Consider the following 17,237-nt stretch of genomic DNA (forward strand, 5'->3'; position numbering starts at 1 on the left):
TTTTTTTCAAAGAAATTTGGATCAATTCCGTTCACAATCTCCTTTTTTCAGAACATTGTTTCAGAAGGGTACAGAATTGGCTTCAAGTTAAGGCCTCCTGCAAAGAGATTTTTTTCTTTCCAGTGTCCCAGTAAACCCAGCAAAGGCTCAAGCATTTCTGAAATGTGTTTCAGATCTAGAGTTGGCTGGAGTAATTATGCCAGTTCCAGCTCTGGAACATGGGGCTGGGGTTTTTATTTAATCTCTTTATTGTACCAAAGAAGGTCAAATCCTTCAGACCAGTTCCGGATCTGTCAATATTGAATCGTTATGTAAGGATACCAACATTCAAGATGGTAACTGTAAGGACTATCCTGCCTTTTGTTCAGCAAGGGCATTATATGTCTGCATTAGATTTACAGGATGCATATCTGCATATTCCGATTCATTCAGATCACTTTTAGTTTCTGAGATTCTCTTTTCTAGACAAGCATTACCAGTTTGTGGCTCTATCGTTTGGCCTAGCATCAGCTCCAAGAATTTTTACAAAGGTTCTCGGTGCCCTTCTGTCTGTATTCAGAGAACAGGGTATTGGTATTTCCTTATTTGGACGATATCTTGGTACTTGCTCAGTCTTCACATTTAGCAGAATCTCATACGAATCGACTTGTGTTGTTTCTTCAAGATCATGGTTGAAGGATCAATTTACCAATCAGTTCATTGATTCCTTAGACAAGGGTAACCTCTTTAGGTTTCCAAATAGATTCGGTGTCCATGACTCTGTCTTTTTCGGACAAGAGACGTCTAATATTGATATCAGCTTGTCAAAACCTTCAGTCACAATCATTCCCTTTGGTTGCCTTATGCATGGAAATTTTAGGTCTTATGTCTGCTGCATCGGACGCGATCTCCTTTGCTCATTTTCACATGCGACCTTTCCAGCTCTGTATGCTGAACCAATAGTGCTGGGATTACGCAAAGATATCTCAATCAATATCTTTAAAACCGTTTGTACGACACTCTCTGACGTGGTGGACAGATCACCATCGTTTAATTCAGGGGGCTTCTTTTGTTCTTCCGACCTGGACTGTAATTTCAACAGATGCAAATCTTACAGGTTGGGGAGCTGTATGGGGATCTCTGACGGCACAAGGAGTTTGGGAATCTCAGGAGGTGAGATTACCGATCAATATTTTGGAACTCCGTGCAATTTTCAGAGCTCTTCAGTCTTGGCCTCTTCTGAAGAGAGAATCGTTCATTTGTTTTCAGACAGACAATGTCACAACTGTGGCATACATCAATCATCAAGGAGGGACTCACAGTCCTCTGGCTATGAAAGAAGTATCTCGAATTCTGGTTTGGGCGGAATCCAGCTCCTGTCTAATCTCTGCGGTTCATATCCCAGGTATAGACAATTGGGAAGCGGATTATCTCAGTCGCCAAACGTTGCATCTGGGCGAATGGTCTCTTCACCCAGAGGTATTTCTTCAGATTGTTCAAATGTAGGAACTTCCAGAAATAGATCTGATGGCTTCTCATCTAAACAAGAAACTTCCCAGGTATCTGTCCAGATCCCGGGATCCTCAGGCGGAGGCAGTGGATGCATTATCACTTCCTTGGAAGTATCATCCTGCCTATATCTTTCTGCCTCTAGTTCTTCTTCCAAGAGTAATCTCCAAGATTCTGAAGGAATGCTCATTTGTCCTGCTGGTAGCTCCAGCATGGCCTCACAGGTTTTGGTATGTGGATCTTGTCCGGATGGCCTCTTGCCAACCGTGGACTCTTCCGTTAAGACCAGACCTTCTGTCGCAAGGTCCTTTTTTTCCATCAGGATCTCAAATCCTTAAATTTAAAGGTATGGAGATTGAACGCTTGATTCTTGGTCAAAGAGGTTTCTCTGACTCTGTGATTAATACTATGTTACAGGCTCGTAAATCTGTATCTAGGGAGATATATTATAGAGTCTGGAAGACTTATATTTCTTGGTGTCTTTCTCATCATTTTTCCTGGCATTCTTTTAGAATTCCGAGAATTTTACAGTTTCTTCAGGATGGTTTAGATAAAGGTTTGTCCGCAAGTTCCTTGAAAGGACAAATCTCTGCTCTTTCTGTTCTTTTTCACAGAAAGATTGTTAATCTTCCTGATATTCGTTGTTTTGTACAAGCTTTGGTTCGTATAAAACCTGTCATTAAGTCAATTTCTCCTCCTTGGAGTTTGAATTTGGTTCTGGGGGCTCTTCAAGCTCCTCCTTTTGAACCCATGCATTCATGGGACATTAAATTACTTTCTTGGAAAGTTTTGTTCCTTTTGGCGATCTCTTTTGCCAGAAAAGTCTCTGAATTATCTGCTCTTTCTTGTGAGTCTCCTTTTCTGATTTCTCATCAGGATAAGGCGGTGTTGCGAACTTCTTTTGAGTTTTTACCTAAGGTTGTGAATTCCAACAACATTAGTAGAGAATTGTGGTTCCTTCATTATGTCCTAATCCTAAGAATGCTAAGGAGAAATCGTTGCATTCTTTGGATGTTGTTAGAGCTTTGAAATATTATGTTGAAGCTACTAAGTCTTTCCCAAAGACTTCTAGTCTATTTGTTATCTTTTCCGGTTCTAGAAAAGGCCAGAAAGCTTCTGCCATTTCTTTGGCATCTTGGTTGAAATCTTTAATTCATCATGCTTATGTCGAGTCGGGTAAAACCCCGCCTCAAAGGATTACAGCTCATTCTACTAGGTTAGTTTCTACTTCCTGGGCGTTTAGGAATGAAGCTTCGGTTGATCAGATTTACAAAGCAGCAACTTGGTCCTCTTTGCATACTTTTACTAAATTCTACCATTTTGATGTGTTTTCTTCTTCTGAAGCAGTTTTGGTAGAAAATTACTTCAGGCAGCGGTTTCAGTTTGAATCTTCTGCTTATGTTTTCATTAAACTTTATTTTGGGTGTGGATTATTTTCAGCAGGAATTGGCTGTCTTTATTTTATCCCTCCCTCTCTAGTGACTCTTGCGTGGAAAGATCCACATCTTGGGTAGTCATTATCCCATACGTCACTAGCTCATGGACTCTTGCTAATTACATGAAAGAAAACATAATTTATGTAAGAACTTACCTGATAATTTCATTTCTTTCATATTAGCAAGAGTCCATGAGGCCCACCCTTTTTTGTGGTGGTTATGATTTTTTTGTATAAAGCACAATTATTCCAATTCCTTATTTTTTATGCTTTCTCATTTTTTTCTTATCACCCCACTTCTTGGCTATTCGTTAAACTGATTTGTGGGTGTGGTGAGGGGTGTATTTATAGGCATTTTAAGATTTGGGAAACTTTGCCCCTCCTGGTAGGAATGTATATCCCATACATCACAAGCTCATGGACTCTTGCTAATATGAAAGAAATGAATTTATCAGGTAAGTTCTTACATAAATTATGTTTTTTTTTTTAAATCTACACTACTGTTACACCAGATATGAGTTGCACTGGGGTGACACTGTGCCCTGGCAGGCAGGCACTGAAACGTACACGTGTGAAGGAAACTGACTGCTATTATTTAACACAGTCAAAAAAGTGTTGTTGTTTTTTTAAATCTACACTACTGTTACACCAGATATGAGTTGCACTTGGGTGACACTGTGCCTGGCAGGCACTGAAACGCACACCTGTAAAGGAAACTGACTGCTATTATTTAACACTGTCAAAAAAGTGTTGTTTTTTTTAAAATCTACACTACTGTTACACCAGATATGAGTTGCACTGGGGTGACACTGTGCCCTGGCAGGCAAGCACTAAAACGCACACGTGTGAAGGAAACTGACTGCTATTACTTAACAAAGTCAAAAAAGTGTTGTTTTTTTTAAAATCTACACTACTGTTACACCAGATATGAGTTGCACTGGAGTGACAATGTGCCCTGGCAGGCAGGCACTGAAATGCACACGTGTGAAGGAAACTGACTGCTATTACTTAACACAGTCAAAAAAGTGTTGTTTTTTTTAAATCTACACTACTGTTACACCAGATATGAGTTGCACTGGGGTGACACTGTGCCCTGGCAGGCAGGCAGGCACTGAAACGCACACGTGTGAAGGAAACTGACTGTTATTATTTAACACAGTCAAAAAAGTGGTTTTTTTTTTAAATCTACACTACTGTTACACCAGATATGAGTTGCACTGGGGTGACACTGTGCCCTGGCAGGCAGGCACTGAAACGCACATGTGTGAAAGAAACTGACTGCTATTATTTAACACAGTCAAAAAAGTGTTTTGTTTTTTTAAATCTACACTACTGTTACACCAGATATGAGTTGCACTGGGGTGACACTGTGCCCTGGCAGGCAGGCACTGAAACGCACACGTGTGAAGGAAACTGACTGTTATTATTTAACAAAGTCAAAAAAGTGTTGTTTTTTTAAAATCTACGCTACTGTAACACCAGATATTAGTTGCACTGGGGTGACACTGTGCCCTGGCAGGCAAGCACTGAAACGCACACGTGTGAAGGAAACTGACTGCTATTACTTAACACAGTCAAAAAAGTGTTTTTTTTTTTTAAATCTACACTACTGTTACACCAGATATGAGTTGCACTGGGGTGACACTGTGCCCTGGCAGGCAAGCACTGAAACGTACACGTGTGAAGGAAACTGACTGCTATTATTTAACACAGTCAAAAAAGTGTTGTTTTTTTTAAATCTACACTACTGTTACACCAGATATGAGTTGCACTTGGGTGACACTGTGCCTGGCAGGCACTGAAACGCACACCTGTAAAGGAAACTGACTGCTATTATTTAACACAGTCAAAAAGTGTTGTTTTTTTTAAATGTACACTACTGTTACACCAGATATGAGTTGCACTGGGGTGACACTGTGCCCTGGCAGGCAGGCACTGAAACTCACACGTGTAGGAAACTGACTGCTATTATTTAACACAGTCAAAAAGTGTTGTTTTTTTTAAAATCTACACTACTGTTACACCAGATATGAGTTGCACTGGAGTGACAATGTGCCCTGGCAGGCAGGCACTGAAACGCACACGTGTGAAGGAAACTGACTGCTATTACTTAACACAGTCAAAAAAGTGTTGTTTTTTTTAAATCTACACTACTGTTACACCAGATATGAGTTGCACTGGGGTGACACTGTGCCCTGGCAGGCAGGCACTGAAACGCACACGTGTGAAGGAAACTGACTGCTATTATTTAACACAGTCAAAAAAGTGTTGTTTTTTTTTAAATCTACACTACTGTTACACCAGATATGAGTTGCACTGGGGTGACACTGTGCCTGGCAGGCACTGAAACGCACACGTGTGAAGGAAACTGACTGCTATTATTTAACACAGTCAAAAAAGTGTTGTTTTTTTAAAATCTACACTACTGTTACACCAGGGGCCCGATCCGATATAAATCGTCGCCCGCAAAAGCCGGCGATGCCAATATTTGCGCGGGTTTGGTATCCTATATACGGCGTAACTTAGAAGTTACGCCCGTATAATTCTGCCTTCGCCCGTCATTTTTTGGCCCATAGACTGACATACAAAACACGCGCAGTTTGGTATCCAATATACGGCGTAAGGACTTATGCGCAGATTTCAGAAAATCTACTCCATTCTCAGCTCGCCACAAATTGAAGGCGCAGCAACCCTTGCACTGACTTAGAAACCAACATAACTCTATGAAGGCCTTACAAATGCATGTTTAACAGTATACATAGCAGCAGCTTGATCACAAATAGTTAACCTCTTAAAAGCATTTATTATTCCTGCCCCTGCAAGTGTGTCAAACCAATCACAAACAGCACAACCTCTCACCTGCAGCCTTAAAACACCTGCCAATGCACACCCTAATTAGCCACCATGTTTCCCTTGCAGTATATTGCATTTAGAGTGAGACAGTGTCGTGGGGCACAAGGGGTGCTGGAACCCCTAGAAGCCCCTGTTTTGGATGGTATCCCTGCTGCTGAGGTCCCTGGTCATGGTGCTGTAGCTGTCCCTGCTCCAGCTGCTGCTGCTGCCCTCCCTGCTCCTCCTGCTGTTGTCCCTGTTCCTGGTGCTCCCCATGCTGCTGTTGCTGCAGCTGGCCATAGGCCAGCAGGGCCTATAAGACGAAGGCATCAGCAGAGGGGAAGAGCACCAAGGGTACACAGGGTTAGGGTACCCTGTTTGGGATGACAGAAGTGGAGGTCAGGGAAAAGTATCGCTTGACTTCTGCAAGCCTCATTAACCTATATGAGGTCTTGAAGGATGATATTGACCCTCAAGCGTATAGGAACCGAGCTCTGACTGGTATGCAGAAGCTGTTGTGTGTTGTACACTTCCTGGCAACCGGCTCATACCAGTCAACAGAGGGGCCTTGTGTCTGGCCTAGCGCAGTCTACCTTCTCCAGGATTCTAGGGGAGGTTCTGACTGCTCTAGATAACCAGACACAACGATACATTCATTTCCCCCATACCCCCCAGGAATGGAACCGTCTTAAACAAGGCTTCTATCGACTGGGGGGTATTCCCAATGTCATGGGGGCAATTGATTGCACACATGTGCGTATCGTGGGCCCACATGAGGAGCCAATCCTCTATATTAACAGGAAAGGGTTTCATTCATTGAATTGCCAGATGGTCTGTGATACCACTCTGAAATTCTTACATGTGTATGCAAGCTTTCCGGGGAGTGAACATGATTCCTACATCCTGCGCCAGACCTCCTTATTCAATATGTTTGAAAATGGAACACTCTCTGGAGGATGGCTGCTTGGTGAGTACCTTCATTCTGTCTGTATATTTCTACTAAAGGGACACTAAACACAAATTAATTATCTCATGTTTCAGATAGAGAATACAATGTTAAACAACATTACAATTCACTTCTATTATCTCATTTGATTTATTCTTTAGATATCCTTTGTTGAAAAAATAGCAATGCACATAGATGAGCCAATCATATGAGGCTTCTATGTGCAGCCACCAATCAGCAGCTAATGAGCATATCTAATATGATTGTCAGCAAATGTTTTCTAGAGAATGGAGCAAATGATCTAATAGAAGTAAATTATAAAATTGCTAAAAATTGCAGGTTCTTTTTAAAGGGACAGTCTAGTATAAATTACACTTTCATTATTCAGATAGGACTTTTAATTTTAATCAACTCTCCAATTTACTTCCATTAACAAAATGTGCACAGTATTTTAATATTTTAACTTTTTGAGTCACCAGCTCCTACTGAGCATGTGCAAGAATAAGTGTATATGCATTTGTGAATGGCTGATGGCTGTCACATGGTACAGGGGGAGTTTAAAAATACATAACTTTTTAGATTGTCATAAAAAAAAAATGGGATTTTAGACTAAGTGCTATTGCATTGTCTTGTTATCTTGCATTTGTTGATTATGAAAATCTACTGTGTTGACTGGTCCTTTAAAATAGAATTTTGGTCTAGACTAATTCTGGCATAAAAGTAGATTGCTTACAATGCACAAATTTAATGTTTTGGTTAAATATATGTTTTAAATTAAATCCATGTTATGTCCTATTAAGCACATGATGTACCTGTAGTAATCAGAATACATATGTTACATGACAGGTGATGCAGGGTACGGCTGAAGACCATGGCAATTAACCCCCTTGGTGCACCTCCTTACAGAGCCACAACTCAGGTACCAGGAGGCCCTCATAAGAACAAGGAATATCATCGAAAGGAGCTTTGGCCTATTAAAAACCAGGCTCAGGTGTCTGGATGTTACAGGCGGGGCACTACAGTATAACCCCAACAAAGTGTGTTCCATTGTCAATGCTTGCTGTATTCTACACAACATTGCTGTGGACACACGTTTGTTGGGGGACATTGACCCAGAGCAGCAGCAGCAGCTGGTTCCTGTACCTGAGGATGTGGACAGGGGGGACACTGAGGGGGAATGAAGTGAGGGATTATGTCACCCGGGAATACTTCACCTGTAAGTTACTTGTTCATAAGTACAGTAAACAGTAACATTCACATGTATTATGATGTTTGACAGTACCTCACCAACCATTGCATGTGTATATATCATGTCTTGCAGAATTACATACTTCGGATTTCCACTGCATGTAAGTGAAACTACTACATCCCAACCCCCTTCCCTTAACAACCCTAATTACTGTATATTTCTCATTTGTTTCATTCATGTTTAGTTCACTATAATTTATTGACTATCATTAAGAATGATGATAATGGATATTTATACCTTATGTTCACACCTTCTGTAAATACATTATTAGTTACATATACCCATGTGTCAATTTATATTGGATGTGAGAAACCTTGATTTACATCTTAGAAGTGAATATTACTATATGTACCCTTCATACACAACTATGTGATGTGGTTTATAGAACAGGAATATGTCATAAACATGATAATAATACCTTTTTGGGCCATTTCAACACAGGTATTATTATATGTTTTAACAATATTACTGTACTAAAACACACCTCACATAGATGTGGATGACAATTATATGGTAAATAACAGAGAACAAGATTTATGGTCAACTATAAGAATATTTTTTATTTTTTTGGCCTTCTTGGATGAGGGTTGTGAGGTGCCTGGAGTGGATCTCCTGGTTCTTCTGGGTTGTGTGGATTCCGATGATTCAGCTGGAGTGCTGGCCACAGATGACAGGCTGGAGGCAATGTCCTGCTGGTGTGTGAAATGCTCCACCAACACACCCAACAGATGGTTTTGTTCCCACCATCTGTTGTCACTCTGCATCTGCATGTCCGAAATATCTGAGATTGGTTCTGGACGATACAACTTAAAGATGCTGCCATGTCCCGTTGCAGCTCAATGGAACGCTGTAGTAAAGTCTGTTGGTTCCTGTAAAACCTGCGTTGATCTCTCTGCATTCTCTCGCAGGTTGATGTGAGCCTCTCGCAGGTTGATGTTTGCCTCCTCTGGAGGGCAATGTATTTGTCGCCCATGGCGGAAGTCAGAGGATCTAAAGGCTCTTCACCAGCAGGGATTCTAGGCGCAGGTTCACCTCTAGCTGCTGTTTCAACTTGAACATCCTCAGCTGCTGGTGCTGCCTGATGAATGACAGCTGGTGCTGCTTGCTGGATCACAGCTGGTGCTGCCTGAGGGATCACAGCTGGTGCTGCCTGAGGGATCACAGCTGGTGCTGCCTGAGGGATCACAGCTGGTGCTGCTTGTGGGATCACAGCTGGTGCTGCTTGTGGGATCACAGCTGGTGCTGCCTGAGGGATTATGACAGGCGGTGCTGCCTGAGGAATGCTGACAGCTATATGCTCCTCCTCAGATGCTGGAGCTCTTCCAAGGGAAGCAGATGGTGGAGATCTCCGGATGGACTGGTAGTCCCATTGCCGACTGGTGTGCACCCACTCAGCCTGGTGGTATAATCCCTGACTGGCCTGATATTGGTGGGGGGGGGTAAAGACATCTACCCTTCGGGGCTGACTTGGCTCCCCCTCCAAGCCAAAGGAATAGTCCTCCGGCCAGGGATCCTGCCAGGTATCGTCTTGCAATGCTGGTGGCATGAGATCTGGATCATCAACAGAGGCACTCCAACCCAGCTCATGCCTGGGAGCATACTCTTGCTGGACTCTCTGGACCAGTGGTTGAGGTGGAGATATTCTTTGTGGCGGTGGGGGAGGTGGATGCATGGGCGTTTGCACCCTGGTGACTGGAGGTTCTGTGGAGGAGTCAAATGATGAGAGGGATTAGTACAGTCAGATATATATATCCATGTGGGCATACAATGTACATGCTAGGGCCTATACACATTCTCATGTCAAACTCTATAACATGCATGTGCACATTGAGATTTGTGATATGAGGGGTTTTAATATGCAAAGTATACATGTATGTGCTTCATACAATAGTTCTGTGTACATGTCAGTGATGGAGAAAATGTGTTCTTTAAGTGACACTATGGTTGTGATGACTATATTGTCCATTAACTGAAAACTCTACATGTGGCTTGTGGCCTGTGTTACTCTGAGACATGCTAGTATTTCACTATTCCACCTCATATCATGAATTTCAGTGTGTTAAGTAGCATTAAATGGACATTAAACCCATTTTTATTCTTTCATGATTCAGCTAGAACATGCAATTTTAAACAACTTTGTAATTTACTTCCATTACCTAATTTGAAAAATACACTAACCTGACGTGTTAAACCTGCAGTGCTAACCCCAAGGTATTTATGAATATTTTACATTTCAATGCTCTTCACATAGAAGGAAATGTTCTTTTTATTTTCAAATATCTCTCTCCCTATACATATATATATGTGTATAGGAAAAGAGAGCGAGATATTTCAAAATAAAAAGAACATTTCCTTCTATGTGAAGAGCATTGAAATGTAAAATATTCATAAATACCTTGGGGTTAGCACGGCAGGTTTAACACATTATGCAATTTTTTATCTAGTTATAGTTAAGCTCTTGTCACTAAACTGCATAAGAATAAGGACAATCTCAGGCTCCAGAGGATTCGGCCACGCTGCCCCTACTTTCTGGAACTCTTTACCGTGCGCAATCAGAGAGGCACCGTTCTTACAGACTTTTAAAAAAAAGCTAAAGAACCACCTCTTCCATTAGGCATTCAGTCCGCTTATCTGACCTTCAGAAACTCCTAACTTTTATGTCTTATGTTGGTATATTTGTAAAGTGCTTTGAGTCTCATAGGGAGAAAAGCGCTATATAAATCGCAAATTATTATTATATTATTATATATATATATATGTTGTATGTTTTGTAAAATATATATGGCTAGATTTAGAGTTTTGTCGGTAAACACCCGCATAGCTAATGCTGCTTTTTTCCCAGCGCAGCCTTAAGACAACGCTGGTATTTAGAGTTGTTTGAGGGGCTGCGTTAGGCTCAGAAAAGGGTGCGTTGAGCCTAATTTAGCTCCACATCAACCCTCAATACCAGCGTTGCTTACGGTAGCAGTAAGCTGGAAAAACGTACTCGTGCACGATATCCCCATAGGAAACAATGGGGCAGTTTGGGCTGAAAAAAAACCTAACACCTGCAAAAAAGCAGGGGGAAACACTCTCTAAGTCTGCACCTAACACCCTAACATGAACCCCGAGTCTAAACACCCCTAACCTTACACTTATTAAACCCTAATCTGCCGCCCCCGCTATTGCTGACACCTGCATTATACTATTAACCCCTAATCTGCCGCTCCGGACACCGCTGCAACCTACATTATCCCTATGAACCCCTAATCTGCTGCCCCTAACACCGCTGCCCCCTATATTATATTTATTAACCCCTAATCTGCCCCCCCCCCAATGTCGCCGCTACCTTACCTACACTTATTAACCCCTAATCTGCAGACCGGACCTCACCGCCACTATAATAAATGTATTAACCCCTAAACCGCCGCACTCCCGCCTCGCAAACACTATAATAAACCCCTAATCTGCCATCCCTGACATCGCCGCCACCTACCTAAAATTATTAACCCCTAATCTCCCTCCCGCACCGTTGCCGCTACTATAATAAAGTTATTAACCCCTAAACCTAACTCTAACCCTAACACCCCCCTAACATAAATATAATTTAAATAAAAATAAATAATATTCCTAAAATTAACTAAATTAATCCTATTTAAAACTAAATACTTACCTATCAAATAAACCCTAGTATAGCTACAATATAACTAATAGTTTACCTTGTAGCTATTTTAGGATTTATATTTATTTTACAGCAACTTTGTATTTATTTTAACTAGGTACAATAGCTATTAAATAGTTAATAACTATTTAATAGCTACCTAGTTAAAATAAGTACAAAATTACCTGTAAAATAAATCCTAACCTAAGTTACAAATACACCTAACACTACACTATCATTAAATTAATTAAATAAATTACCTACAATTAGCTAAATTAAAATACAATAAAATAAACTATTCTATAATACAAAAAAAACAAACACTAAATTACAAAAAATAAAAAAGAATTACAAGAAGTTTAAACTAATTACACCTAATCTAAGCCCCCTAATAAAATAAAAAATACCCCCAAAATAAAAAAATGCCCTACCCTATTCTAAACTACCAAAGTAATCAACTCTATTACCAGCCCTTAAAAGGGCTTTTTGTGGGGCATTGCCCCAAAGTAATCACCTGAAAATAAAAATACAATACTCCCCCCCAACATTACAACCCACCACTCACATACCCCTACTCTAACCCACCCAAACCCCCCCTTAAAAAAACCTATCGCTAACCCCCTGAAGATCATCCTACCTTGAGTCGTCTTCACCCAGCTGAGCCGAATTCTTCATCCAAGGTGCGCAGAGGAGGTTCTTGATCTGGTAGAAGTCTTCATCCAAGCGGGGCAAGAAGAGGTCCTCCATCCGGTAGAAGTGTTCATCCAGGCGGCGTCTTCAATCTTCATCCATCCGGTGCAGAGCGGAGCCATCTTCAAAGGAGCTGATGCAAAGCCATCCTCTTCAACCGACGACTTCCCGATGAATGAAGGTTCCTTTAAGGAAAGTCATCAATTCCGATTGGCTGTGTCAGGGTGCCAGGAATCAGACTGAGACGAGAAGTGTAAAAATAATCACACCTTTGTTAATAGCAAAAAATAATAAAAAGTCCACAAGTCAAATAACAAGCCAGGAGTCAAAACCAGAGCTGGTAGTCAGACGAGCCGAGTCAGGAGCCAAAGCGAATAGTCAGACGATCCGGAATCAGGAACAAGGAGAACAGCAGAGTCAGGAACAAGCCAGGGATCAGGAACCAGGAAGGACGTCAGGCAGCCAGGTAATTCACAGGAACTCTCACAAACAGGTCTTAGACAACGCAAAGGCAAAGCATACTGAACAGAGGCCCTTTAAATAATAAATGATGACATCACAATTCTGAAACTGCATCCTGTCTCACATCGATGATGCAGAACAGTCTGGCCATATAAGGAAGTGCAGGAAGTGAGCAGCAGCCCCCACAATGCACCAAGTCAGGAAGAGAGGTGAGTAAAATGGCTGCCAGCAGCACATGGCAAACACAACAGGGAAAAACCCTGACAGTACCCTCCCCTCAACGACCCCTCCCCCGCGGAGGACAAAAGGATTATTGGGGAAACGGGCATGGAAGGGACGGAGGAGGGCAGGAGCATGAACATCAGAGGAGGGAACCCAAGAATGCTCCTCCGGACCGTAGGCCCCTCCAGTGAACCAAATACTGTACACGGCCCCTGGGACATACAAGAGTCAATAATGCTGCTGACCTCATACTCCTCATGGTTGTCAACAAATATAGGACAGGGACGAGGCAACACAGTGGTAAACCGATTACAAACCAATGGTTTCAAGAGGGAGACATGAAAAACATTGGATATGCGCATAGCAGGAGGAAGGTCAATAGCGTAGGCCACAGGATTAACCCGTCGGAGTATTCGAAAAGGACCAACATAACAGGAAGCGAATTTATTGGAAGGCACATGAAGGTTCAAGTTGCGGGAGGACAGCCAAACTCTCTCACCAACCTGGTAGGAAGGTGCGGGCCGACGCCTACGATCAGCCTGGAACTTTTGGAGCTGCATAGAACGATGAAGGCAATCCTGAATCTGCACCCACGTGGAGTGGAGTTGCCGGAGATGCTCCTCCAAAGCCGGAATACCCTGAGACATGAATGAATCGGGCAACAAGGATGGTTGAAACCCATAATTCGCCATGAACGGGGATAACTTGGAGGAAGCATTAATAGCGCTATTACGAGCAAACTCTGCCCAAGGTAACAGTTCAGACCAATTATTGTGGTGATCTGAGACATAGCAACGGAGGAACTGTTCCTGAGCTTGATTAGACCGTTCCGCAGCCCCATTGGATTGAGGGTAATATGCTGAGGAGAAGGAAAGCTGAATCCCCATTTGAGCACAAAAGGAACGCCAAAATCTGGAGACAAACTGGCTACCCCGGTCCGACACTATCTCCTTGGGTAACCCATGTAAACGGAAGACCTCCCGGGCAAAAATTGAAGCAAGCTTCTGAGCGGTAGGCAGCTTCATCAATGGAATGCAATGTGACATTTTAGAAAAACGGTCAACCACTATAAGGATAACAGTATTGCCATTGGAAACAGGGAGCTCGACAATGAAGTCCATGGAAAGATGTGTCCAAGGATGCTCACCATTAGCAATAGGTTGAAGAAGACCCACAGGAAGACGTCAAGGAGTCTTATTCTGTGCACAAACTAAGCAGGAGGCAACATACGTAGCAACATCAGAATGAAGACCTGGCCACCAGAATTGTCGAGTGATAGACCAAATCATTTGGTTCTTGCCTGGGTGACCTGCGGCTTTAGGATAGTGGTAAGTGTGCAAAAGTTTAGTTCGAAGATTCTCAGGAACAAAACACTTACCACTAGGTTTCTCAGGGAGTGCATTGGTTTGTGCAGCCAGGATCTCCTCCCCCAAGGGAGAAGTCAAATTAGTATGTATGGTAGCCAAAATATGGTCAGGAGGTATAAAAGGAGAAGGTACAGACTCCTCCTTGGACAGAGGTGAAAATTGTCAAGAGAGGTCATCAGCCTTAACATTCTTACTACCAAGCAGGTATGAGACCACATAATTAAATTGATACAAAAATAGCGCCCATCTGGCCTGTCGGGGCGACAAACATTTTGCTTTAGATAGATAAGTTAAATTCTTGTGGTCAGTAAGAATGAGCACTGGCACGCTAGTACCCTCGAAAAGATGCCTCCATTCCTTGAGTGCCAAAATTATGGCCAGTAATTCCCTGTCGCCAATTTAATAATTGCACTCCGCTGGAGATAATTTCTTAGAGAAGAAACCACACGGATGCAAGGAACCGTCAGGCATAGGACGTTAAGACAAGAGGGCACCTACTCCAGTCTCAGATGCATCGACCTCAAGAACGAAAGGCAGGACAGGGTTAGGATGAGCCAGAACTGGAGTGGCAGCAAAGGCAGACTTAAGACTATCAAAGCCCTCAATGGCAGTAGGTGACCAATGGAGTGGATCATTCTCTTTACGGGTCATGTCTGTGATAGGTTTGACCAAGGAAGAAAAGTTTTTAATAAACTTTCTATAATAATTGGCGAACCCCAAGAAACGTTGAATAGACCGAAGACAAACTGGGCGAGGTCACTGCAGAACTGCAGATAACTTGTCAGGAACCTAGGAAGATTACTTGAGTCTGATGGAACTCGCATTTCTCAAGTTTACAAAACAGGCCGTACTCACGTAGTCTCTGAAGAACACGTGTAACATCAGAACAATGAGCCTCAAGTGTGGGTGTGTGTATGAGGATGTCGTCTAAGTACACCACAACACACTATTGCAACATATCTCGTAGGACATCATTAATAAATTCTTGAAAAACAGCAGGAGCATTACATAGGCCAAAGGGCATTACAAGATACTCATAATGCCCGCTCCTGGTGTTAAATGCTGTTTTCCATTCGTGACCCTCCTTAATCCTAACGAGATTGTATGCTCCTCTCAAATCAAGTTAGTAAAGACCGTAGCTCCCTTGAGGCGGTCAAAGAATTCCGTAATGAGCGGAATAGGGTAAGCATTCTTAATGGGTAAGACAATTAAGACCCCTATAATCGATACATGGTCTTAACTCGCCACCCTTTTTCTTCACAAAGAAGAAGCCAGCCCCTGCAGGAGAGCAGGATTTGCAGATGATCCCCCATGAGAGAGCATCAGCAACATACTCCTCCATAGCACAATTCTCTGCAACAGACAGAGGGTAGACCCGGCCCCGAGGAGGAATGGCTCCGGGTTGCAGGTCTATGGCACAATCCTAAGACCGGTGAGGAGGCAACGTACCGGCACGCACCTTGTCAAACACGTCTCGGAACTCTCGGTACTCCTCTGGCAATTGATATACCGAAGAAGTGTACAAGACTTTAACTGGTTTCCAAAGACAAGTGGAAATACATTGCGTGGACCACAACAAAATTTCGGACCTGCGCCAGTCGAGACTGGGATTGTGCTTTTGGAGCCAGGGATAACCCAGAACAACTGGAAAATGCAGAGAGTTTATCACCTGGAACTGGAGGGTTTCAAAATGGAGAGCCCCAACAGCCATGGACAACGGAGCAGTTTCGTGAGTAACTAGTGCGGGCTGAAGGGGCCTGCCATCAATGGCCTCAATAGCAAGGAGAACGGACTGAGGCAAAACAGGAATGGAGTGCTTTGATACAAAAGCACTGTCAATGAAATAGCCAGCAGCACCGGAGTCAACAAGAGCCTGAGTGACTATGGAGATGTCCACCCAGGAAAGGACAACCGTGACCAAAGGTTTCTCCTTAAGCGGTTCCGGGGACAAGGATAAACCACCCAAGGTCTGCCCCCAACAGGACCTTAGGTGTGAGCGTTTCCCGGCCGTGTAGGACAAGACATCAAAAGGTGGCCCTAAAACTCACAATAGAGGCAGAGCCCCTCCCTCCTCCTAAAGGCCCTCTCCACCGCGGAGAGACATGTGAATCCCAACTGCATCGGCTCAGCAGTACCTGGTGGCTCGGGACCAGGAGGCATGGGAGGAGAGGGAGGCATGGGTGGGAACGAACAAGTAGGAGACAATGGAACAGGAGGCTTCCACAAGCTCTCCTTGAAAGAGGGCCTCTCTCTGAGTCTGATGTCAATTAGGATCAAAAAAGACACCAATGCCTCGAGATCCTCTGGTAAATCTCTGGCAGAAACTTCGTCTTTAATCGCATCAGAGAGCACATGAAAGAAGGCGGCAACAAGGGCTTCATTGTTCCAACCTACCTCTGCGGCAAGCATATGGAACTCAATAGCATACTGAGCAACAGATCTTGTACCTTGCTGAATGGACATGAGTCGTTTAGCAGCAGAGGAGAAGCGAGCCGGAACATCAAATACCCTTCGAAAGGAGGCCACAAATTCAGGGTAATTTAAAATCACAGGTTTATTAGTCTCCCACAAGGGATTAGCCCAGGCAAGAGCTGTGTCAGAGTGTAACGAGATGAGAAATCCCATCTTAGCTCTGTCAGAGGGAAACGCCTGAGGTAACATCTCAAAGTAAATGCCCACCTGGTTCAAAAACCCTCTGCACTGAATAGGATTGCCTCCATATCGCTGAGGTAGAGGTGCAGAATCGGACATGCTCCTGGTAGGCAAAGGTGCAGCAGCGGAAACAGGAGCAGCCATAACATGCGGGACACTTCGGTCCAAATGTGCAGTGCGAGTCAGCAGGGTTTGCAGGGCTAGTGCAAATTGATCCAAGCGGTGATCCTGTACATCCATCCAGGAAATGATGG

The 17,237-nt window shown here is 43.1% G+C and overlaps 1 protein-coding gene across 1 annotated transcript in view; it reads right to left on the reverse strand.

Annotated features, from left to right (window-relative positions):
• Positions 1 to 8,483: 8,483 nt before the first annotated feature.
• Positions 8,484 to 17,237, reverse strand: part of LOC128667151 (uncharacterized protein C6orf132 homolog) — a 121,460-nt gene continuing 112,706 nt past the window's right edge. The window contains exon 3 of the mRNA XM_053722076.1: positions 8,484 to 9,651. Within this exon, the coding sequence (XP_053578051.1) occupies positions 8,510 to 9,622 (1,113 nt within the window). The 5' untranslated portion in view covers positions 9,623 to 9,651 and the 3' untranslated portion in view covers positions 8,484 to 8,509. The remainder of the gene's footprint in view (positions 9,652 to 17,237) is intronic.

The sequence above is a fragment of the Bombina bombina genome, chromosome 7, assembly GCF_027579735.1.
Source record: "Bombina bombina isolate aBomBom1 chromosome 7, aBomBom1.pri, whole genome shotgun sequence".
NCBI lineage: Eukaryota > Metazoa > Chordata > Amphibia > Anura > Bombinatoridae > Bombina > Bombina bombina.